The 26,346-nt window shown below is 45.2% G+C and overlaps 1 protein-coding gene across 1 annotated transcript in view; it reads left to right on the top strand.

The window, feature by feature from the left end:
• Positions 1 to 25,041, top strand: part of ARSF (arylsulfatase F) — a 28,547-nt gene extending 3,506 nt beyond the window's left edge. Inside the window, exons 3-11 of the mRNA XM_039245283.1 lie at positions 5,324 to 5,473; positions 6,847 to 6,968; positions 8,592 to 8,714; positions 11,336 to 11,759; positions 15,179 to 15,315; positions 18,708 to 18,842; positions 19,958 to 20,120; positions 23,930 to 24,051; positions 24,674 to 25,041. Of these exons, the coding sequence (XP_039101214.1) occupies positions 5,324 to 5,473; positions 6,847 to 6,968; positions 8,592 to 8,714; positions 11,336 to 11,759; positions 15,179 to 15,315; positions 18,708 to 18,842; positions 19,958 to 20,120; positions 23,930 to 24,051; positions 24,674 to 25,041 (1,744 nt within the window). The remainder of the gene's footprint in view (positions 1 to 5,323; positions 5,474 to 6,846; positions 6,969 to 8,591; positions 8,715 to 11,335; positions 11,760 to 15,178; positions 15,316 to 18,707; positions 18,843 to 19,957; positions 20,121 to 23,929; positions 24,052 to 24,673) is intronic.
• The last annotated feature ends 1,305 nt before the right edge of the window (positions 25,042 to 26,346 follow it).

Raw genomic sequence — 26,346 nt, 5'->3', positions numbered from 1 at the left:
AGCTGACACCAGACGCTCCGGTTAGATTTGGATTCCGGACAAGCAACCCTTACTTTTCCCCATGTGAGCTTCCCACACGATATTTGGGACACGCATGCCTGAAAATGAACACTGCCCATTTCATTGACATTCAGGGTGAGCTGGGCAATTTATTTGCTACATCTGCAATCCGACGAGCTTGGGATTTAACCCCGTGTGTTACAGAGCAATCTGTTCAGTGCCTCTGGAGAGCCCACGTGGAGGGGGCTGACATCAAGACTAGTGGGTACGGGGGGCGCCTGGGTGTCCACATTTCAGCCGAGGTTGCATTCGGCTGATCCTCTGTGATTGTTGATTTCACCTTGTCATTTCTACATTTCCCTCCTGCTCTGGAATTCAAGAGTCTCCATCGAGCAACAATGTAGTTTTGCTCCAAAGCAGAACAATTAGTTTTCTGACAATCGGTCTGGTTATTTCCCATACACGGTTATTCTGAGGGTGTTGCTCACTGCAGAAATGACGTGCGTGTTAAGGCTTCCCTGAAAGTGTGTATTGACAGGCAACGACTTGACGTCGGAAAGGCATAGTTGGGTTTGTGCTTGTGTGTTTTGTGTGGTGCAAAGTATGGTCCACATCAGAAAGGAATGAAACTCTTGTGTTCTGCAAGACTTTGCTCTCCTCACTAATCATCGAGTATCTGGCTGATGCATCTTTCATGTCTAGAGAGGGCAGGACAATCTGATTCTGTGTCACTTGGGATGATTTATGGAGACTTTACCACCCGTTCATTTTGAAGCATGACAATGATAACCCTTTGTTAGGGAGACACCTTAAATTATCAGAGGACGTGTAAGCAGATGACTATTTATGATCTAACAGAGGTAATACCCTGTTCCACAGACACAATGTGCACTCTCAAAAAAATGAGGCAGACGTCTTATCAGATTTTCATGGAAGACATTGATCTTCTCCAGGGATACTATGCCCAACATGATCATGAATGTTTGCATCTACTTGACATCATGTTCAAGTGTCCTGTTAGGGCTTATATCTTAATATTCACGTATGTCTCAAGAGGCGTCTGGGTGGCTCAGTCAGTTAATCATCCGACTTCGGCTCAGGTCATTATCTTGCAGTCTGTGAGTTCGAGTCCCACATCGGATCTTGTGCCAACAGCACAGAGCCTGGAGCCTGATTGGGATTCTGTGTGTGTGTGTGTGTGTGTGTGTGTGTGTGTGTGTGTGTGTGTCTGCCCCTCCATTGCTCACATTCTCTCTTTGTCTCTGAAAAATGAGTAAACATTAAAAAAAGATTCATGTATGTCTCTCAACGATAGTAGCCAAGTGCCACATAGGACCTGTTTTAGGTAAAATCAGGGTTTTCGAACACATTCCCACAAGCATTCAATCGGAGGACAGAGTTGCTTTCAAATCATCATCATTAACAGGTTCATATCTGATTAATACGACTCAAGGTGCATATCCCCAGTCTGGCCAACCCATTGTGTCTGTCTTCCACTGGCGTCTTCTCTGGACTTCAAGGTGGTTACTAATGATGGCTTCGTTGCATTACGTGGCGATGACTGACTAGTAGCATTAATCGACATTTGAAACTTCACAGACAATGGCCACTTTGCTGCATTCGTTAACACCAAGTACAGACCATACCAAGATCGGCAAATCCTGTTGAAACAAATTACTGACAACAGAGAATCAAAGACCCTGCCGTGAGTAAGAGTATGTGAGTGGAAAATGTTTTATGTTATGATAAGTAAGGTCTTGAGCAGTCCCTTAAGAAACTCACCACACAACGCAAAGGAAGATGGGATGCAGAATGAGAGCCCCCAGGACTGGAAGGAGAACAACCATTGAATTAACACACAGATGAGACGTTAAACCAGGTGATCATGGAGTTGTAGAAACACTTTTATGCTTCATATTTTATTGTTTGGGATGAAAAGTTGGTATGCCCTTTGTGGTGCTCATTCTGGAGAATGGGCTCAGAACTTCTTAACACATGCTTTTTGGTGTTTTTACACAATTCCAATGTTGAGTCCCCCAGGGAACAAAGACGACCTGGGAATAATCTGTATGTTGGATCTGATGGTCCAGGATCTGGGCATCTAGGGTTGATGCAATCACACAGTAGCACGTGAATAAAACATCCCATCTGATAAAAAGAACCAAAAAACTATGTTCTGGTGAAAAAGGGGTGTATTATGATAATCTGTGTAGCTAATTTCCAGGCAAACTGCTCTGGTTTGTTTAACTGGGTGTTCACCGTATTTTCTTCATGTGTAGGATGACAATGCCCTGGTTCTTATACACCCAGATCTGCTCGTCACGTGGAAGACTGGCTGTTTCACTGTTTCACTCGATGCATAATGGCGATGTTGACACAGAGTGCGTCCACAAGCCCCCAAATTACTCCCCACAGTTCATCTTGCCAAACAGAATTCAGAAATAATCCTGGGGCTCGGGGAGACATTGTATTATCTCTCCGTTAGTCAGGTTCACAGATCGCCCTGAGGCAATGCCAGAGTTCCCAAAGTCATCAGAATGTAATGGGCAGGATCAAACAATGATTCTTCCGTAGGAGGGCTGGCAATTTTCATCTCGATGAATCATTCTGGTGGTAGTCACAGATAAGAACACTCACTGCAAGGAAGATGGCAAGTATTCCACTGACTATAATTCCCCCCCTCCCTGGACTTGTATAAGGACATGCAAATCTGAGAGACAAATCAGATTGCCTCATTTATGTCTCACAAATCTGAACCATCTGGATGGGCAGAGCTTCGACCGGCCTGCCCATCACAGAGAGAGGCTATATGGGGAGGCTCACGTTCAGCTAATGACTCCAGGTGGCTGCTGAGGAGGAGCGAGAGTTCTTCACGACCACTATCTTATTTCTTCCTGGAGGTCAGGTAGACCACACTGTGGACCCGTGAGTCAAGGAAGCCTTGTGAGGATGGACGTGCTGGGCTCTTCTTGCTTTCTTTTTTTATTTCTGAGAGAGAGAGAGAGAGACAGTGTGAGCAAGGGAGGGCCAGAGACAGAGGAAGACACAGAATCTGAAACAGACTCCAGGCTCTGAGCTGTCAGCACAGAGCCTTACACGGGGATCAAACCCATGAACCGTGAGATCATGACCTGAGCTGAAGTCGGACGCTTAACCGACTGAGGCCCCCAGGCTCCCGTCTTCTTGCTTCTTGCTTAGTTTCTGTTGTCATGGGCAGAGGTGGGATTTTGGAAGCCCCTTTGGCTGACTATTTTCTAGAACTTAATGGACCAGCTTAGGCATTGAAAGGTTGATTCCAAACCAATGTTTGTTTGAGTAAGCTTCTCTCCATTCTCCCTCCTTCCTTTCCATTTCTTAGCCTATTGTTCTTTCTCTGGGGTCTCTGGTGATATCTTGTTTTGGGCAGGACAGATTTTGATGAAGGAGGTGGTTCTTATTATGTTCTCCATATTATTTTAAATACAAATATGAGTAATAGCTTGCAGGTGGAAGACGGGTATCTGTTTTCTTTTGCTGCAGTAAATTTCGCTGTTTATTATATGCATATCATAAATTCCCCCTCTTTGTATACAATGATTAGCTATCCATATATCACCATATAGTCCTGTGAAATTTGCGCTAATACAAAACCAAAGCAGTAGATACATTGAAGTGATTACCTCTTTGTAGGTGACCCAAATTCATCCCACTTACACATTCTGAGTATAAGCCCTTATGTTCAGCTGCTCCTCAAGACTATACTGTCATCCAGACATGTTTTAGGGTAGCCTTAGAGACTAAGCCTGTTGTCTCAGGAGGCAGAAAGAAGCGGGTGGACAGCATAAGCTCCGTAGAAACAAACTATGAGCAGTAGGTCATTAACGATGGAAAGGTCATAGGTTGACAGATTTGGAACGCCAATGGTAAATGTTGAAAGTAGAAGTATGGCTTTGAAGTATCCTGAGGGTTTCACAATGGGGACTCATGTAATTAATGTGGCAATAACACATTTATCTTTTTCAGCACATTTTTCCTCTGACCAAAGAAAATTGGAAGCCAGTCAGTGCTGTATCATGAAGTTCAGGTGAGGAAAGTAGCTGTTTTGCGAGTATGTTGAATCTAATGGGAAATTTGTGGATTCCCCAGATGTATAGATGCTGTTATTTATAGATAACAGGCACTCAATGTCATGTTTTCTTATTTATTTATTTTTATTTATATATTTTTTTTTACTCAATGTCATGTTTTCTGGGTATGGTTGGCATTGATGCTCTGGATTCAGCAAATCTATGACAAAACGAGAGATATTTTGACAACAGATACCATATGGACTAAATTTCCAACAGAGTTGTATTACTTTAAGAGATTGTACCCATTTTTCTGCCATTGTGTGGTGACGGATGGTAGCCTCGGGCATGGGGAACACAGCATAACGTATAGAGTTGTCATATCACCGCGTTGCGCACCAGAAACTGACGGAGCATCGTGTATGAACTACATTTCAAAATCAAAAATAAAAATAAATGAAATAATGTCAAAACAGGATGCGAGAAAAGCAATTGTATATGGTAGCGTTATTTCCGAGCATTTATCAAGAGGTTGTGGGAGCGGATGAAGGTTAGCGGCCATTTGTCTCCTCCGAGAAGATGTATTTGAGGTGGGTCTTCAAACGTGAATAAACACCAGATGGAGACGCAACTAATATAGTTCAAGCGCCCAATACTCATTGCCTGCTAATTGAGTAGGGACCCAGTGGGAAGGGGATTATATATTTCTTTGGAAAATGGGGATTTCATTGGGGGCTGAGCATAATCATGAAGGGGACTAGATTAGTGTTCAGAATCCAGGGTGCTCCTTTTCCACGATTCAGGTCTTCAACCATGTTCTCCCTTCTCCTTTGCCTTGGGGTTGTTTTTTCTTTGTTTTGCTTGCTGTTTTCCTTCCTTCCAACTAAATGTCCCTTTGGCAAAACTCTGTGTCCCCACCCCGGGTTTGAATTCCAGCGTGAAGGAAAGTCAGAGGGCTTCTTCTTCCAGGGATGTGACCTCATAGTCCTACTGCCTCTGACCTGATACACGCTTTGCCTTCAAGTAAATGATTTCAGACTTCATGTCCTGGAAGAGCATTTGGTGTATGTGAGCTGGGGTTCCAGGAGAGACTCTCTCTGAGAGTTGCGGGCCCCATTCAACAGTGGCAGCCAATGCTTGGGAAGAGAAATTCTCGAGGCTCACCTGTTCCTTGGGAGATTGCCTGGTGTCCCGTGAGCCCTGCTGTGTTCATGGGGACATTGGAATGGGATGTAACTCCCGAGCCCGTCCTTGTAGACTCCCTTCCTCCTTTTTAGGAACCTCTTCATCGCATTGTCTTGGATGTGTTTACTCTTAAACCCATGCGGGGCCCAGGGTGTGCATGAAGACAAGCCGAATATTCTCCTGATTATCACGGATGATCTTGGGATCGGTGACTTGGGCTGTTTTGGCAATGACACGGTGAGGTATGGCTTCACGTTGAGTTGTGCTATTTCATCTGTTGCCTCGGCTCTGGAGGTTGACGAGGTTTTATGACTACATCATGTGGAAAACCAAACTCATGGGGTTTTTTTGTCTTTAAAAGAAGCAAATAATATTAAAACCAGGACCGTCTGGACTAGAATGTTGATTCTGCAGTTACTGGCTCTGAGATCTTGCACAAGTGACTTGACTTCTGTGTGCCTTTCTTAGCTTTCTGATTGGTCAAGCGCACAGGTGAGCAGCGAACAAGTGTGGCTTCATATGCTCAAGGCACTTAGAGTAGCTACCTGGCACGTCACGAGCCTTCCATGATCTGTACTTTTTTGATGAGTCATGATTTCTATGTATACTTTTTCTCGGTGTGCCTGGAAATTTTACTCTTCCGAATTTTGGAATCCAACAGACCTTTTAAGGGGAGATCCTTCTGTTGTAAGAATTGGTGCTCTGGAAGAAAAAAAAAAAAAACGTACATGAAACAGACTCAGAGTTCTGGGATAGGCAACAAAAGCCACGTACATGAGTAATGCCTACCCAGAGGTTTAGGGGTGCATCAGGGCAAGATGTGTGAATCCTATACTTTAATAATTCCATGTTGTTCAATCGTGTCTCATACGAAGAAAGTCAGGTGTCATTATATGTTTGACTGCCTCCTGAAATTAAACAGGGACTGTTTTTCTTCTGATTGTCTCCAACCTCCACATATCTTTGTAGGAAAAAACACAAGGCAGAGGTTGCAAACTTGGTCTAGCGCAAAGGCATCTGTCTGTAGAGCCTGTGCATTGAACTTAACTCTTGAGTCTGTAAGTAGCTAGGCATAACTAAGGTCTGTAAGTCATTAGCCTTAATTCATCAGCCCATGGACACGTAAGTATTTTTACATATATTTTATTTCAAAAAGCGTTTAATGTTTATTTTTGAGACAGAGAGAGCAAGAGAGCAAGCATGAGCGGAGGAGGGGCATAGAGAGAGACACAGAATCTGAAGACAGCTGTCAGCACAGAGCCCGATGTGGGGCTCGAACCCACGAACCATGAGATCATGACCTGAGCCGAAGCGGGATGTTCAACTGACTGAGCCACCCAGGCGCCTCCATTAAATATACTCGTTGAATCTATTCAGTAGACATCACATGGCAGAACCAAATTATGTCAACTGTGCAGTACCCAGCCACTGCCTAAAACCTCAGCTGTACTTTCTCTGTGATTCGGGAAGAAAAAAAGGAAATAGGGTGCTGTGTGCAGTTACTTCCTCTCTGGCTCTGAGCTCAGGGAATCATAGCCAACAGCAGTGGTGATTTCTGTCTCTGTCTCTGTCCGCCATCATTCCCTCTGCAATTCTCCTCTGTCTCTCTTTCCAGGACGCCTAACATCGACCGCTTAGCCAGGGAAGGTGTGCAGCTGAAACAGCACATCGCTGCAGCGTCCTTGTGCACCCCAAGCCGGGCTGCCCTCCTCACGGGAAGATACCCCATCCGATCAGGTGTGTAGACGGACAAACTTCTGCTACTCTCTGTGTACACATTAAGGTTCAAGGGAGTAAATAGGTGGCTAGGCCATTTTGAAAAGGTTGCCCCTAAACGTGCAGACGCACGTACGCACACACACCTCCACGCGTACACGGCTGCGGACCTCGTCCCCGTCAACCGAAGCCCAACCTGAGTGGCTGAGTTACAGCCATTCACCTGGTTACATCTATTCACTGTTTCTCCTCGGTGTCCTGCAATTAGGCGTAGGCGGGACTTTCCACCCAGGGCAAGAACGAGAACCGTCATGGAAGGAAGCAATGAATAGAATAAGTCTTCAGTAATCTGACTGCCATGAGGAAGACTTACCACAGTGTCTCAAACGTTTATCACATATTCCAACCATTGTATGGATGCAACACGCTTGGCTTGTCCATCACTCGATTGACCAACCATTGGGTTGTTTCGGGCGTTAGGCTCTTACAAACACTTCTGCTGTGTACTTGCCTGTACACGTGTTTAACTCAACGTGTATTTTCAGATGTCTTGGATAAATGCCACCGAATGGAATGGCAGGGTTGTATGGTTATGTTTTTAAGGCTGGTTAGACTGGCCGTGGTGTTACGGGCACAGATTCTATTGTGGAAGAAGAAGTAGAGCATATCATTCACAGGTCGGGAGTTATGCCCAGTTCTTAGTCAAGATTGACAAGCCCCTTGCTGGTCTCCTGAGGCTGTCGTGTTACCTTTTGCATCCCATGAGGTTGATGATAGCTGGCTTACTGGGCGCTAAGGTGAATCAGGTCCAGGAAATGTTAAATTCTTTATTCTTTGTTTTTCTTTTTTTTTTTTTTAATGTTTTATTTATTTCTAGGAGAGAGAGAGACAGCGCGAGCAGGGGAGGGTCAGAGAGAGAGGGAGTCACAGACTGAAACAGGCTCCAGGCTCTGAGCTGGCAGTCAGCACAGAGCCCGACGCGGGGCTCGAACCCACGGACCGCGAGATCATGCCCTGAGCGAAAGTCGGACGCCCAACCGACTAAGCCACCCAGGCGCCCCAGCAGTTTTCCTTTCTTACTGCTCTGTTTTGGGGGAGGGAATAGAGAAGTTCAAACACTCTATATCCATGTGTCCCAGATGCCTCAACAGACATTCGGCATATCCATCTTTTGTACAAATACTAAAACCTATTGTCAGAAAAAACATTCATCGTAAGAGCAATAGGGTTTGAGGTTTTCACGATTTCAGTGTTTTGGCTCTTTTCCCAACACGATGGCCTCCCTGGCCAAGAGTAAGCCTGTGTTAGATGTTCAGTTATGTGTGTCTTGATATGATGCCCTGTCTTGCTGTAAATTTGCAAGGGGCTACGTGTAGAGTGTTATTTGAGTGGTGCGTCTGTGCATGTCCAGGAGTGTCATGTGTGTGCATGCGAGTGTATAAAGGGGTGCCTAGGGGAGACCAGTGTGAGTTATGTCTGGGGAACATGAGGCTCCTCGCCCACGTGATGGTTTTGGGTTCCTCGCTCGTTATTCTGTCTCTTCCAGCTCCTGAGCTCCCCGTGACTCCCTTACTCTTCATGTGACGGAACCTACTCACTGCATGTGTGTTCTGTGTTTTGGTTTTCTTTTTTCATCCCATTTAGGAATGGTTTCTAATAAAGTCAGTCGTGTGATCCACACACTCGGAGCTCCTGCTGGACTCCCTCGCAACGAGACAACGTTTGCAGCCTTACTGAAGGGGCAAGGGTACAGTACCGCACTGATAGGTAAGACGCGGCCATGACTCATTCACTATAAAGGGCATGACTCATTCCCTATACAGAAATGATCTGTGTTGCCGTATGCCTGACGCGGTGTTCTTGGAAACCCTTTGTTGCAAAATGAGTGTGCATCTTGGTTATGGTACAGAAGACCCTCTGTGTGCTATCAACTCTACATCTTCCGTTTCAATGACTACCTCTGACCTTTCTCTTTACTCTCTGGAATTCACCTGATGGATGTATTATGTGGTCTTTCCCGAGGAAATGTGTACCCTGTGTCCCCCTGGGACTCTCCGTCCTAATGCCCCCCTGACCAACACACACACACTTCTTTCTGAATGACGCCTGTTCAGCCTTTTTCGATGTAATTCAAGCACGACAGGGGACCTCTCCCCACCCTTGGGCCTTGCCAGACAGGCCACCCCAGTTTCTGTGTCGTCCTGTGCTCTTCATCTTCGCACAGAACTCTGTCCTATAATGCGACCTGTGCATTATTTTCTGCAGGCTCTGGAATGCATCATCCCATTCACCACACATAACCTACGAAGTGTGGCCAGTTCTCTCAAGAACGCACAAATAGCTTTGTGCACATTAACTTCTCATAGAGTGTCAGCTAATGACTCCATAAGTCTACACCCTATAATCATCACCCAAATAGAAAAAAATATATAAAAAAAAAACTTTTGAGAAATGTCAACACCCTGCATCTGTCACCCAAATCAAGATAACGAGCATTGAAGTTGCCTAAGAAAGTTTCCATTGACTCCTTTCCAGCCTGTCCCCTTGATGTAGCACCTCCTTTCTGCGCTCCCACGGGTCAACACAGAGGAGAAAACTGTGGGGCTCCCTTTTGGCAATGATTAAGTCCCCATTTGGCTCCCGTATTGCACTGTGGTGGGATGCTAACAATCAGGTTCCCAGGTTAATTATACTGCACATTGACAGAGTCATCGATTACTACAGGCAGAAGGAATGCCCGAGAATAACCCATCTCCCTCATTTCACAGACAGGAAACTGCTTGGAACACATAAAATGTTTAAGGCAAAAATGTCTCACATTAGGATCCGATTTGTCAGGCCCTCTGTGCCTTGCATGTTTTCTCCATGCGTGTTCTCTTGACTACTTCGTTATTTCATTAAAATGGAACTACAGATGTAGTCTGGATGTCTCTTTTCTCACTGCCCAAGAGGAAAGACCTTGGCCAATGATGACCCAAGTGTAGCTACACCTACTGTCTTTATTTGAGAGCCTGGGTTTCAACTGGCATGAGAATAACATCTTATTTTAAAGTTTATTTATTTTGAGAGAGGGAGAGAACAGGGGAGAGGGGAAGAGAAAGAGAGAGAGAGAGAATCCCAAGCCGGCTCCATGCTGTCAGTGCAGAGCCCAGCATCGGTCTCGATTTCACAATGGTGAGATCATGACCTAACCCAAAATCAAGAGGTGGACGCTTAACTGACTGAGCTACCTGGGTGCTTCCAGGATAACATGCTATTTTAAATTTCTTGTAACCAACTTGAGATTGATCAGAGAAGACAATCTTCATGGAGGTGCAGGACAGAAAAGCGTGGGCCAGTAGTCTTGGCTCTCCTCTGCTTAGCACCGGAGCTGCTCTGAGATGTGTGTGCATCCTTCATGTGACCCTAACTCCATGCGGGGAGCTATTAACATTTTAGTGGACACAAATGATCGTATATTCTGTTCGAGTCCTCATGTTAGCAGGACACCCATGGATCTTTTTGTTACTATTTAAACATGTGGCAAGTTTTTTTCAAATAAAGTTTACTTAACTTTAGTGGGAGACCCTGAGATTCCAGCCCACCAGCTAGCCAGCCATCTATTCATGCATGCTTGGTCCATCCTCCATCAGTTATCTATTATCTGTCATCTATCTATCTGTCTATCTATCTATCTATATCTGTTATCTATGTATCCATCTATCCATCCAACCACACATCCATCATATATCTGTTTATCTATCCACCTATGTATACATATATACATTACCCATCTAACTGCCAAGATTTATTTGTATCTATCATTATCTATCTACTATCTCCACCCATCCACCATTTATTCATCATGCATCAATTATCTTATCTCTATCATTTATATTTATGGCCATAATTTACATCTATCTATCCATCCATCCATCCATCCATCCATTCATCTACCATTCATGTATCCATCTATCCATCTACCCATCTTATATCATATCTATCTCATTATCTAATATCTAGTTATCTACCTACCTACTCACCCATCTAGACATCATCTATAGTCTACCCTGAGTGTCTCATGTTTTCATCTTTGTGGCTATGACTTTTTTCCTTCCAGTAAATGAGAAACTGGCCAGGTCACATCTTTGCTACAAACTCACAAGTGTATTTTTCTCCCTTTAATTTTCATCCTATTTGGTCACTGACAGCCAGATCTTAACACAGATGTTTGTGAATGAAGAAGAGTCAAAGGTGAGTTGGTGCTGAACTCAAGAATTTTAAGCAAAGAAAAACTATTTGCTTCTCCATTTTTTGTGCCTGAATCACATGTTCAGCTTGAAGAGGATTCACGCAGTCTTTGCGGCGTGTGTGCATATAGTGCATCATCTGTCTGTTTGTAATTTCAGGCAAATGGCATCAAGGCTTAAACTGTGATTCCCGACATGACCACTGCCATCACCCATATAATTATGGGTTTGATTACTTTTATGGCATGCCGTTCACTCTGATTGAAAGTTGCTGGCCGGATCCTTCGCGGGACACGGAATTAGCCATCGGGAGCAAAATCTGGCTCTGCGTGCAGCTGGTCGCCATTGCTGCAGTCACAGCTGCCTTGGGGAAACTGAGTGGCTTGATCTCTGTCCCCTGGTCCTTCATCTTCTCCATGGTTCTTTTTATTTTTCTGCTGGGCTACTTGTGGTTCTCTAGTTACAGATCATCTCTGTACTGGGATTGCCTGCTCATGCGCGAGCAAGAGATCACTGAACAGCCGATGAAGGCAGAGCGGGCTGGTTCCATCATGCTGAAGGAGGCGATTTCGTTTATGGAAAGGTAAAGGTAATTTTTTAAAAAACCCATGTATTTTAATGGACTTAGGAATGAGTATTTCAAAGACAGGAGTCTTAAAAACAGAAGAGAATGAGTGTTTAAAAAAAAAATAAGAGGTGACGATCTGAACAGTATTGACTTAAGAAATGGAATATTGCTAGCTAGGGCTAGGCAATACAATACTGCATGTTTTAGAATTCACTTGGGCTGTTCAGGAAGTGTGTAGGAAGGTGGTATCTCATTTAAGTTCCTGTTATTAAAATGACAATATCTCTTTTGGCCTCGAAATTCATATTTGGTCAGACCAAGCAGGTAGACTCACACTAGACTCAGACTTACAAATCTGGCTTATAAATTTGCAATGCATAGTTTGCATATTAATGTATAATGGGAAATGTACTTGCCAGGAAACAGATAGTAGAGTAAGCTGCGGTAAGATACCTCATTCTTTTTCCTATTAGGGAAACCACCTCTTTGAGATTTAAAATCTGATTAAAATCAGAGGGCATATTGCTGAGCATGTGATACGTAAGGGATATGATTCAGCTAAGGTCACTGGTGATCATTAGAAAGCCCTTTGCATCCCTTTTTCAAGGGATCCACATTTAGAAACATCTAGTTGATGGATCTTTATTTAGGAAAAGGCTGTGAACACATTTTTTACTCACCTTTTGTCTTTACTGATCACCATCCTGGGGAGTGGGTTTTAAGGACAAGTACACATTTGGTGATGACAATTGATGGACGAGGCCATGATAAAGAAATAGGGGATGGGCACAACTTCAGGGTGGTATCAGCCCAAACTGTAGGAACCTTCCAAGATATCAGGGAAGTCATACTTGAGAAGATACGTCAACTAGATCTTCAAAGGTGAGTGAGAACAAGATGGACGAAGAAGCGGCCAGGCATTCCCAAATGGAGCGCAAGGAAGATCGGTCCTCAGTCAAGCAGGGAAGCACAGAACAGAAACGCCACGCTGAGAAATTTCTGCTCTGACAGATATCAAAATGTAAAGAAAGGGGAAAACGTAGATTAAAAATGAAGTTGTGCCATGGTGAGTTGGATTAGGGTAGGGTGGAACGGCGTTCCCTCAAACTTCATGTCTGCCTGGAAGCTCACAATGTGATCTCATTTAGGAGTCGGGTCTTTGGAGATGTAATGTGTGAAGACGAGTCATCGTGGGGTAGGGATCTGTAAGCTGGTGTGTTTGACTGACTTGTAGAGTCGATTGGTGGCATCACAGATCTTGGGCCACCTGTCGCTAGCTTTCTCCTTCCCCCACAGGCCAGGAGGACACAATACAAATGTATACTCTGAGAGAGAGAGAGAGAGAGATCAAACCGTCTTTGCCTTATAGATGTAATGCAACAGCTGGGTTCATTCAGGGCAAACTCCTTATTCCCTGGTATCTGCCACATGTGTAAAGGTGTAGATGCTTTCCTGAGGGACGCACCAGCATGTTGCAATGAGGATTGATCACAGTGAGAACTCAAGGTGAGTGACTCTGTCCAATTCGTGCTGTTGCTTACCATTTACATTCGTGCCTCAGGAACAAATGCTGGGGTGTGGAAATGTACATCCATCACCAAACCCCGTGCTGAGTTTCAGAAGGTCTATACGATCCATCGTGGCACCATGTCAGAGAGGAATGGGGACTTGGAGATTCAGAAGCCGCTCTGTTGATTAGCAGCGTGGCCTTGAGCAGGTCGAGTGGGTTCAGGGATGCTGGAGCTTGCTTTTATCCAGATTTGGGTGTGTGAGTTTTCTTTGGCTGCTGAAACAGATTTCGGCAAGAGGGGATGGCTTAAAGCAACACAGATTTGTTATTTCACGGTTCTGGAGGTCAGGAACCCAAAACTCACCTAATGGCGTTGAAATCAGGCATTGGCGGGACTAACTTGTTCTGCAGGTTTTAGGGAACAGCGTTCTTTGTCCAGGGTTGGAGAGGCTGCACTTTCTTTGTCTCATAGCTGTCTCCCTGCATCTCTGCATCACATTATGTTTGATTTTGTCCTTACTGCCTCCCTCTTACAAGGAACTTTGTAACTGTGTGGGTCCACACCCAGATAATCCAGAATTATCACCCTGTGTTAAGTTCCTGAACCTGATTACATCTGCAGATTCCCTTAGGCCATGTGAGGCACCATCTGTATAATCTCACTCCTAACTAACACATATAGCAGCTTCCTAGGGCTCTAATTACAAAGTACGAGTGACAGAGGGGTTTAAAACAGCAGAAATGTAGTCTCCATGACTCTGGACACCAGAAAAGTCCCAAATGAAGGTGACTGCAGGGCTGAGCTCCCTGCAAAAGCTGTAAGTGCTGGGTGTTCCTTGCATGCATGACTCCAATCTCTGCCTCTGATTTCCCAAAGCCTCCTTTGCTGTGTGCGTTTGCATATCTCCGAACCATCCATTTCTTTTAAGGACACCTGTTCTTGGGGCACCTGGGTGACTCAGTCGTTTAAGGGTCTGAGTTCGGCTCAGGTCATGATCTCATGGTTTGTGGGTTCGAGCCCCGCGTCGGGCTCTGTGCTGACAGCTCAGAGCCTGGACCCTGTTTCGGATTCTGTGTCTCCCTCTCTGTCTGACCCTCCCCTGCTCATGCTGTCCATCTGTCTCTCTCTCTCTCTCAGAAATAAATAAAACACTAAAAAATTAATTTTAAAAAAAGGACACCTGTTATTGCGTTCTGGCCCCATCCACTCCAGGATGACCTTGTCTCCACTAATTACACCGCCAAAGAGTCGGTTCGCAAATGCAATCACCTGAGCCGACAGGTGGCCATCAGTTTTGGAGGGACGCCAGCCACTCCGCCCAGCTCACCATGGCACAGCTTGATTATTATTATTATTTCATTATTTCCCTTCATTCTTTACACCGTGACATGTCGTCAGAGCCCACACTTCCCGAAGAGTGGCTTTTGTGTTGCGCTCTGCCCCGCTTAGCTGAGGACGTACCTTCCCCGGGGACCGTCAGGGCTCGAAGTAGGTCAGCCTTGTTTCCTGTGTCCAGACAGGAAGGGCCAAAGGTGTGGGGACAGCTTGCTACGACGCGTCTGTCTCTTGCAAAAGAGCTGGCGATTCCACAGAACGACTCCTGGACGGGCATCCCTTGGGTCTGTTGGGTGTGACTCTGGCATCAGCCAGAGATGATGGGTCTGTTGGGTGAGCTGGCATCAGCCCTGGGAGAGAGAGTATGGGACCTGGATGGTCTTGTGTCTGGCGGCGTCACTGAGGAGTGCACGTGCCCCAGGGAACGTTCCGGACCCTGGGGAACTCAGGAGTCCACGGCAGCCACGCCGCTGCCTGGTGCCCACGTCCCCTCTCCCAGGGAGCGCAGAGGAGGGACAGACTCAGTAAATGCAGTTACCTCTCACGGACCCAGCAGACCCATGAGCCTTGTGACTGCTGTGTCCTCAGGCACCGCGAAGGACCCTTCCTCCTCATGTTCTCCTTTCTGCACGTACACATACCGCTCCCCACGACCACCGAGTTCATGGGCACCAGCCAGCATGGCCGGTACTGCGACAACATCCAGGAGATGGACTCCATGGTGGGTAAGTGGCACAGGACTCTTAAGAGACCCCGTGCTCCGTCGGTTCAGGACCCCCACGCGCGCCCTCGGCCAGCCTCAAGGACGCCGCAGGTGCGAGTCCTTGCCGCAGGTCTCAGAAAAGCACTCTCTGGCGGTACCATAATCTCCAGCTGTAAGATGCTGGCCTGAAACAGATTTCGGGAAACAGAGATGCCTCGGGAATCGAGCCTGAGCGCAGGGGAGCCACGGAAGCGTGGTCAATTCACAGTCTTCAAAATATAGACAACCTTTAAAAATTATTTTATTAAAAAATATTTTTTAATGTTTATTCATTTTTGAGAGACAGAGACACAAGATTAGCGGGGGAGGGTCAGAGAGAGAGGGAGACGCAGAATCGGAAGCAGCTCCAGGCTCCGAGGTGTCAGCACAAAGCCCGACGTGGGGCTCGAACCCACGAACCGTGAGATCATGACCTGAGCTGAAGTCGGACGGTTAACCGACTGAGCCACGCAGGCACCCTAAAAATTATTTTAAATCTAAATGGTATTTAACGAGATATAGGCACACAGTTCTGTGTCTATGCAGGCATAGGTGTGTGTGTGTGTGTGTGTGTGTGTGTGTGTGTGTGTGTGTCTGTCACTAACTCCAACTCAGGATGTGATCAGTAAAAACAAACAAAAAAAGAACAGAAACATTCTATTTGCTTTAATAGTGTAAATCAATACAAACTTTTTGAAATATCTAAGCGTGGGTGCCCACGGGCTGTGTGTCGGCTGTCTGTCCAGGCCAGCAATCCTCTGTTTCCGTATGTCATTTCAGAAATAGTTAAAAACCAAACCAAACCAAACCAATCAAACAAACAAACAAACAAAAAAACAGTTTGTTTTTCTGCAACATCCCCACCCTGGATTCTGTAACAAACCCCCAAATGCCAGCAGTCTCTGATCTCCGCCTTAGAATGTTTCCTTCATTGGAAGGTTTTCTTGGTTTCCGCTTGGGGTATCACAGCCACCCTCTGGGGAGGCGAAGCGCCCTTTCTACCACTGGTCAGTGGGATCCACGGATCGAATCCAGCCTCTGACGCAGGGCACGTGTGTTCTGGGTCGAGCTCCGGAAGCCTTTAAGGAGACGGGGTCCGCATTCACCACCGTCATCCCCTTGGCCGATGCGGGAACGAGAGCTCGGGGTCCTGGGGGAGTGTGCCCGAGGTTACAGGGCAGGCTGCTGGGGAAGCAGGTCGGAAGCCAGGCACTCCTACACGCCACCTCAGCGGCTGCTGGTGTAGACAGGAGGGTACACGGGGAGAGATGAGGAAACACGGTGGGTTCTTCTAATGCGTCCTGTAAGCCCTCAGACTCGCTCTTACGGGCTGTCACTTCACAGCTGTTTGGAAAGCTCCAGAAACTCTCTGCCCCCATCCCATGTGGCTTCCTGCTTCCTCAAACCTGCCTAGAGGATTTCAAGGCAGATGACATCCCCTACCCAACCCAGGGCAAGTTGTCTGGCCGGGACCCAATTAGTGAGGCGTCTGAAACGAGTCCGGGGAATTCAGTAGCTCAGAGCAGGTCTGTTGGGAACAGGAGGAGACGGTGAGAGTCCAGCCCGAGGCGGAGGAGGGGACGGGTGAGCGCGAGGAGAGGCTTGTGCACGGCAGCATGACGGCTGCGATTAGGTTACGGGTGGGGTGTGTAGGGCAGGTCCCCCGGGCGGGGCCGGAGGCGGGAGAGGGCACAACCGCCTGGGAAAGTCATATGCACAGACGCATTCAAAACCAGTTATAACACGAACGTCTAAAGTTTAAATGAGGGCGTCGGGCTGGCTCAGTAGGTTAGGAGTCTCGCTCTCGCTTTCGGCTCAGGTCATGATCTCACGGTTCTTGAGTCCTAGCTTCACATCAGGCTCTCTGCGGCCACAGCTCAATTTGGATCCTGTCTCCCTCTCTCTGCCCCTCCCTGGCTTGTGCTCATGCTCTCTCTCAAACATAAGCAAAAAAAAAAAAATAATAATAATAATTAGGTAGTAACTGTGAAAATACTTACAGGATTTCCGACATCGACTTAAATATACGCTTCACATATATAATATATAATATAAAATATAATAATATAATATAGCATATACATGGAATCAGTAGCAATAGTATATCATGTACTACTATATCATAGAACAAATACATAGATCATCAGTTTATTATATTATTAATAGCATGCTAGGGGAGCCTGGGCGGCTCAGTCGGTTAAGGGACCGACTTTGGCTCAGGGCATGATCTCACAATTCATGGGTTCGAGCCCCGCGTCGGGCTCTGTGCTGACAGTTCAGAGCCTGGAGCTGCTTCAGATTCTGTGTTTCCTCTCTCTCTGACCCTCTCCCACTCATGCTCTGTCTCTGTCTCAAAAATAAATAAACTATAAAAAAATAGCATGCTACATTAATAAATACTATAGCAATAATATATAATAATACAGGCATTGAGATAATATATAAGATATTGAGATCATTATATAGTATATTCCCAGCATAGACTCAGTGTAACAGTATACGTAGTTTATTATGCTTCTATGTATGTATGTACTCTAACATACATGTACATATATAAATATGTGGCAGTGTCTGTTAGAAATACACACCAAAAGTCATACTTTTTCTTTATGTTAAAGATAACCCGTTTCAAGATATATGCGTGATAGGCTACCATTCATAGCAGCTCCGATACCAATAATCAATATATAGAAATATGTTCACAAAGTGAGTGACCCAGACACACTCACGTGCACACACACGCACACACACACACACACACACACAACACGTGAGCACAGAGCTAGTAAAACACAGGGAAGTCACATCAGAGGCAAAGAGCGTGAGGCCTCGCGAAATGCCAAAGGCATACTCATAAATCGCGCGCCTCAGGCTCCTTGCAAACAGAGGACCGATTACCAATGTTACAGAGTCTCGCTCCTTAGTAAAGATGTGCATGGAAATCAAGAATAGAAACAATGACGCCCCGAAAAGAAAAATCGGCAAAAGCGAAACGTAACTTGGGGCTCACCAGTATAAATACTGGCATCCGTATCATAAAATCTTTAAAAAAGTAAATATTATTACGCAATAATATAGCAATGGAAAATAGTAATAATAGAAAATAAATGCATTTTCATTAGTAATGTAACACAACTGTGCGCCCAGCATGAGATGGGGGTGAGGAATTGAGAAGAAATTCACAACCACACACTGTGTGGAGCTCACACTTTCACCCACCGTAAGCAGGTGCATCGTGGAGAAGAGACATTTTTGCAATGACTTCTGAAGACAGCCCAAGGCTCATCATGACATTCATTACACGTGTCCCTGTTTTTCTTTTTCTTTTCTTTCCTTTGTTTTTTTTTTTTTTTTTTTTTTTTTTAACTATTTCAGGCAAGCTTCTCGATGCCATCGATGATTTCGGTGTGACGAACAACACTCTCGTCTACTTCACATCGGACAATGGTGGGCATTTGGAGGCACGGGCGGGCCACGTCCAGGTCGGGGGATGGAACGGAATATACAAAGGTGAGGAGGGGGGTGGTGAGCCGGGTCTGGCTGTAAACAAGCTTTCTTGTGCTCATGATAATGGAAATCTCTGAAGTGAACCGATTAATGCAGAAACAAGTGAACAACTAAGGAAATTGGCCTTAACAAGTTCATTTGGCTCCGGCTAAAATAAAGTGCAGGGCTAATAATAACCAAGGAAGTTGGCCTTAAATTTGCCACGATTCCTGAGGAAATTAGCCCCCACGGCGGGTGCTCTGCTGAAGTCACATCCAGAAATCTCCCTCCCTGGAAACCCTGTGAGATTATAAAGTATTGATATAACCATGTGCCTTTGCACAACTCTGCCAATGAACTGAGTGTATCTACTCACTGATAACGTTTATAAGGCTGTTGAAAGAAGACCCGGTGTGGAAAAAATGTGGTAGCCGGACAAAAAGCAGAGACTCCTGGGTTATTAAGGAAGAGTTGGTGCTGCCTTGTAAGGTTATGTCTTAAAACACACAGGAGCAAGCGTGTCTCTGGTTTTGTCATTAACTGCATAGATCACGACTCCTTGTCGTGATGTAACATTTAGTGTGTGACAACACGGTCCGTTAGGCACCACATTGTCCCGGTCTGTATAATATGTCATAAGGAAATTGTCTAGAAGATGGTCTATACGTGTTAGCACGTGTATCGAAAGGCATTTCAAGGTGTTTTCTAGAGGAAAATAGTCTTAATACTCACGCTTTCCTACGGAATGCGGAACAACTGAATCTATTATTCTATGAGCACTACTTACACAGGTTCAGTAGGAAATAAATCCCCTAAGGGAAATCGGTATTCTTGAAATTCCATTTTTGCCTATCAGGACATTGAAAAAGATGTCCATTTATGAACAAGCTGTGATTGCGTAATTTAAAGAAAGGATAAAAATCCACGCACACTCGTAGGATGATCATTCCTCTTGGTTTGCTCCGAGCCCATCGTCTGTACTGATATTAATTTTTAACTACATCCGAATACGTTTTAAATCCCTGTGAATGGCTTTGAATACATTTTAAAGACATTTAAATATATTTTAAATACTCTTCTTTAAATACGTTTTGAAGCCACGACTTCTTTACCTGAAAGTCTGTTGCCTCGCCCCGTAGGTGGGAAAGGCATGGGCGGCTGGGAAGGTGGAATTCGCGTCCCGGGGCTGGTCCGTTGGCCGGGAAGACTACCAGCTGGGAAAGTGATTGAGGAACCGACAAGTTTGATGGACGTTTTCCCCACGCTGGCGGCCGTGTCAGGAAGCACGGTCCCTCACGACAGGTGATGTCCCAGTGACTGTTCACGTCATTGTTGTTCTCAGAGTGGTGGGGACCAGGCAGCGTACTCTCTCCACAGGTACCTAGGAAAGGTGAGGTTTGTGCATGGCCGTGCCTTTTGAGCATCACGGGTGCACCAGACCCCGGTCTCGGACACTGTATGGTTTTCACGGGGGAGGTTTGGAGATGAGTACGTGGCTGGTAAAACACTCCTCCGTGCAAGAGAAAAAGCAGGTCCCTGAATTCTGCTCTGCAAGATCCGGAGGCTGATGTGAAGGTAAGACATTGCGTGGCGACTCGAACGTCTATCGTGATGATTTTCGATCCCAGCAACATGAGACACTTCCTAGTGCGTCCTGGCCCTTCCTGTAACAACAGACCAAGGCAGCCTCACAGGTGACTTTCGGATACTTTATTCTAGCGGCTCCAACCCACTGGCACGTCTTCCTGGTAAGCCCAAAGACTGATTCTAATGTTCCCGTCTTCACGCAGTTCGGAAGGAACAGAGAATGAAAGCAAATTGGAAACATCAGAAAAGAAAGACCTATTCATGTTTTTTTAATCCTTCATTTTAGGGGATAATAGGACTTATTGAGAATTTATATACAATAGTAACAATACAATTCCATTGTCCTAAGAAGCATATTTATCGATCTGAGCTAAATGATTCCTTTTTTTGAGAGAGAGAGAGAGAAAATCCGAAGCAGGTTCCAGGCTCCCAGCTGTCAGCACAGAGCCAGTTGCAGGGTTCGAACTCACGAACCGCAAGATCATGACCTGAGCTGAAGTCGGGTGCTTAATCAACTGAGCCACTCATGCACCCCTAAAGGATCCACTTTTTAAAAAAAACCATAGTAATGTTAGTATAGATGTAGTATTTTTTAAAAAGTAGACTTCATGACCAGTGCAGAGCCCAACACAGGGTTTGAACTCACAAACGGTGAGATCAAGACCCAAGCTCTTAGGCTGAGATCGAGTTGGACACATAACCAACTGAGCCACCCAGGCACCCTTGTACCTTTTTATTTAACTGAGCCAGTTACAGTCATAAAATAATTTTCTAAGACATCAGTGGGGTGCATTGCCTTTGGGACATTACTATAATCTATATATTGGGCTCAAAGTGTTATCCACAATTACAATCCCAAGAAATATTGTCCTCTGAGCTCTGATTAGAATTTCCTTCATATGATTGATTTGGCTTTTATTTTTTGCAGAATTAGCTCGACAAACATCTTATCTTTATTCCCTATAATTTCTTTTTGCTCTTCAGTGGAAAACTGAGCTGAGGGACTCCATGAAATTTTGAAAGGCATGTGTGCTTTGGAGAAAGAAACTTGCCTTTTATGATTAAAGTTGCATTGGATGTTTGCATAGAGGTCTTTAGGTAGATATCAATTGCTATTTCTTTGGAGTGAATGACCAAAAGTGGGAAAAATGGGTCATATTATCAATAAATGTTTATGAGAAACTGTGAGATGGACTTTCAAAATGGCAGCCCCGTTTGGCATTCCCACCAACAATGTGTATGATTACCAACTGGTCCACATTTTTGGCCACACCTGCTATGGTCATTCTTCCATCGTAATCATTATAATAACAATGTAGTTGGGTCTGATCATGGTTGTTAATTGGTGTTTCCCTAATACTGATGGTGTTGGACGCATCTCCATGTGCTGATTGGCCCATCCATGTCCATTCTTTGCCAAGTGTTGTTCAAATCTTTTGTCCATTTTTTGGTTAAAGTGGGCATTTTATTTTCTTATTGTTGAATTGTAAGAGTTCTTTACATATTTCGAACACAAATTCATCATCAGATCTGTGTTTTGCCGGTCGTATCTTCCGTTCTGTGGCTTCTGCTCATTCTCTTACCTTGTTATTTGAAAAGAACTTTTTAATTTTCATACGGGTCAATTTACTCCTCTTTTTTAAAAACCTCTTAAATTTTTTGCAAATGTTTATTTATTTATTTTTGAGAGAGATTGTGGGCTCTCAAGCAGGGGAAGGGCAGAGGGAGAGAGGGAAGAGAGAGAATCCCAAGCAGGCTCCATGCTCAACACAGAGCCCAATGCAGGGCTTGATCCCACGAATCGTGAGATCATGACCTGAGCTGAAAGCAAGAGTCGGGTGCTTAACCAATTGAGCCATGCAGAGACCTCTTTTTTCTTTTATAGATGCTAAGTTTTATAATATACCTAAAACGCATTTTTCTATTCAAAAGTCACAAGGACTTTCTGCTATGATTCCAGTGTTTTTTTTCAGTTTCAGGTTTTACATTTAAACTTATGGTCCATATTGAGATAGTTTTTATATATAGCATGAGGTATGGGTTGAGATTTATTTCTCTTGCATTTAGATAGTCACTCACTCATTCTAGTGATATTTATGGAAAGATGGTTCTTCCTCTGCTAGATTACATTGGACATTTGTTGAAAGGCAATTGACGGACAATCAGTCTATCTCTTGGACTCTCTCCTGTTTCACTGATTCATATGCTCACCCTTATGACCTGACTACACAGGCTTGATTACTCTTGCTTTGAACTAAATTTTGGAATGATTTAGTATGAATCCTCAAACTAGTTCCTTCATGTTAACAATTATTTAAGCTATTCTGGGTTGTGTCTTCCAATCTATGAACATTGTTTACCTCTCTGACATCCAGTTCTCTTATCAGATGTATTGTGGCTCGGTACACAAAATTTTAACATTGGAAAAAGCGTTTTGTGACCTTGTAGTAAATGCTAGTTGGAAAAAATGGATCTCCAGGTGTTCATTGCTAAGATATAGAAATAAAATTCTATACTTCTGACCTTGCTAAACTTAATTAGTCCACAGTCCTTTTAAGGGATTATCAACACAGGCAATCATTGTATCTGAGAATATAGAGAGAGTTATTTCTTTCATGATCATTATTAGGATTATCAGACACATATTGTATTTCCTATGGTAAAGTAGGTTTTATTATCACTGTTTTCTAACATGAGATAGAAGATCCATTTTTCAGGGCGCCTGGGAGGCTCAGTCAGTTAAGCGTCTGACTTCAGCTCAGGTCATGATCTCACGGTCTGTGGATTCAAACCCTGCGTCGGGCTCTGTGCTGACAGCTCAGAGCCCGGAGCCTGCTTCAGATTCTGTGTCTCCCTCTCTCTCTGCCAGTCCTCTGCTCGCTCTCTGTCTCTCAAAATAAAATAAATATATAAAAAATAACAAAAAGAAGATCCATTTTTCTAATATAAGAGGAAAAATATAAGATTTGTTTAGTGGTTCTGTAAGCTGCCCTTTAAGAGTAGAAAAGCAATTGCACGTGAAATTGTGATTTGTTTCTTTGTTTGTTTGAATGTTTATTTATTTATTTTTGAGAGAGAGAGCAGGGGAGGGGCAGAGAGAAAGAGAGAGAGAATCTAAAGCAGGCTACTGCAGAGCTTGATGTGGGGCTCGAAGTCATGAACCGTGAGATTATGACCTGAGTTGAAATCAGGAGTCAGATGCTTACCTGAGCCATCCAGGCGCCCCATGAAATTCTGATTTGGGAACTCATCCAGAACACCAAGCTTTTGAGAGCTTCTGTGGGCAGATCCACAAATCCTCTTGAGAGGGACATGCATGGACGCATTCTTCTCCTAAGAGCTTGAATTTCCCCCCTCCCGTGTCCCCCACGAGAGTGTAATGTCCCTGACATTGTGTGTGGATTTCCCGAACAGCGAGCACACTGTTGTCTGGACCTGGGAAACGTCATGCAACGCACTGACCATCCTTCAAACAGCCGGTGTCCAAGGTCCCCTGACCTGATGTCCTTTGCGTGTATCCGCAGGGTGATCGATGGCCAGGACCTCATGCCGTTGCTTCAGGGAGATGTGGAGCGCTCGGAGCATGAGTTCTTGTTTCACTACTGTGGTTTGTTTCTCCACGCCGCACGCTGGCATCCAAAGGACAGTGAGTACACGAGCCCCTACTTGCTGTGGACGCCAAGACTACAGCCACTCAAGTGCATTTGCAACGCTTTCTTGCGACAAGTCCATTTATTCCAGGGTGGCCACTGAAAATACCTTCTTGGAAAACGTTCTGAGAATCACTGTCTTTAGAATGACAGGAAATATCTTTAAGGAATAATATGTTTTGAGACGCAAAATGTGGAGGTGGTTCCCAGCATATTTAAATTATACCAGGGGAGGGGCGCCTGGGTGGCTCAGTCGGCTAAGCGTCCGACTTTCGCTTAGGTCATGATCTCTCGGTTCGTGGGTTCGAGCCCCGCGTCGGGCTCTGTGCTGACAGCTCAGAGCCTGGAGCCTATTTCGGAGTCTGTGTCTCCCTCTCTCTCTGACCCTCTCCTGCTCACGCTGTCTCTCTCTCTGTCCTCGAAATAAATAAAAAAATTTTAAAAAATAAATAAATAAATTATACCAGGGGAGTCTGATTTCTTAGTGTTCTAAGGATTGAATGATATTTTCATTCACCTACGGGCAAGGAGAGAGACCCGGAGGGATGCCTGAAATGTAGAACACAAACTCAGTTGGCACCTGGGTTGGATGTGTCTGATGTGTCTTTTCGTGTCCAGGCGAGGCTGTGTGGAAGGTTCACTACGTGACGCCTGTGTTCCAGCCGCCAGGAGCTCAAGCCTGCTATGAGACCCTCTACTGCCGGTGTTCGGGAAAGCTCGTCACCTACCACGACCCTCCTCTGCTCTTTGACATCACCAGGGACCCCTCCGAGTCTACGCCTCTGACGCCGGACACGGAGCCCTTGTACAACGTGGTGATCCAGACGGTGGCCAACGCCGTGAAGGAACACAAGAAGAGCATCACTCCCGTGCGGATGCAGCTTTCAGACTTGAATCGGGATAACATATGGATCAAGCCTTGCTGCGCAGTGTTCCCATTTTGCCTGTGTGACAAGGAAGAGAACACGATCTCCATGGGAGCATGAGGAAGAGCCAAGGTTGAGCAGAGGCAGGCAAGGTCAACCGAGGCTGGAAAATTTCAAGGAAGGAATTGAAGAGCCCATGGAGTCCTCTAGCATTCCAGATTACTCAATCCCCATTGGTGCTTAACACTATCTGTCAACTTCTTCTCTGTTCTTGGTGGTAAAGGTGTATCGGGGTCCTGTGTGCACCTAACTCGTGGATAGGGAAAAGGGGGAAAAATCAGCCATTAAAGAATAATAATTGAAATTAGGATTGAATTTGTACTGAGTCATTGAAATAATTGAATAGTTGGCAAATAACACGGATTAAATCATAATGCATTGAAAGGAACTGGTCTAAAGTAGCCAGTAAGGTGAGGAGCCAAATGGTTTATTTTCATCCACTGAAAGGGAATGGAGAGCAGTCCATCAAAGGTTTGGGGGGCAGGTGCATGGATTTTGCCCTGAGGATGTGCCAGAGGTTTCATGGAGTCTACTTTGGGTAGGAGTCCTTGCATGAGTTTGCTCCGGCTGCCTTGATGGATCTCCTCAATCAAGGCCTCTGCAGGGCTGTGCTCTCTCTGAAGCTATGGGTAGAATCCTTCACGGCTTGGATGTGTCCCCACCTCTGGTGGTGCCCACAATCCTCGGGTTCCCTTGACTTACACACATCACTCCGGTGTCCATCAATGTCGTTCGGTGGTCTTCTTCCCTTCCTGTGTGCCTGCCCCCAAGTCCCCTCTCTTTAAAAGGATACCTGTCACTGGATTCATAACATGTCATCTTGACATCGGCAAAGAGCCTATTTTCAAAGAAGGAAACATCCACAGCTACCAGGGGTTATGATCTTAATAACCCCCTTTTTCAGGGACACCATTCAGTCTGCTACACTAACTACGTAACCGATAAAGCATCCGGGGCTCGGAAATTGCTGTGTAACGTGCTCAGGAGAACACACCCCACGTACCCATGCACAACTATCAGACGCAAATAACCGTGTTAATATTGGATATTGTTGGTCTTCTGGGTGATCTCAGGCACCCATGTTGGGCCTTACCTGCCCATAAAAGGATTAGTTACATAGGCTGTCGTTTCTCGACCGCTGCCTGTCCGGAGATGTCCAACACGTGCTTATTTTATGACACATCGTATGAGAAGGTTCATTTTGAATTTAGGATGTCACAGAAGAGAATCGGAGCGCTTTAGCCTGAGAAAGATCTTCCGAGACTTTGTCAACAAATCCGCTTATTTTATGGGTGAAGGAGACAGAGTGGGCAGTGGTTCAGGGGACTGACCAAGAAAGGCCACATCCCAGAGGAGGACTCACTC

Source organism: Hyaena hyaena, unplaced genomic scaffold (assembly GCF_003009895.1).
Source record: "Hyaena hyaena isolate Hyena2069 unplaced genomic scaffold, ASM300989v1 scaffold_259, whole genome shotgun sequence".
Lineage (NCBI taxonomy): Eukaryota > Metazoa > Chordata > Mammalia > Carnivora > Hyaenidae > Hyaena > Hyaena hyaena.
This window is presented reverse-complemented; position numbering and strand designations above follow the sequence as displayed.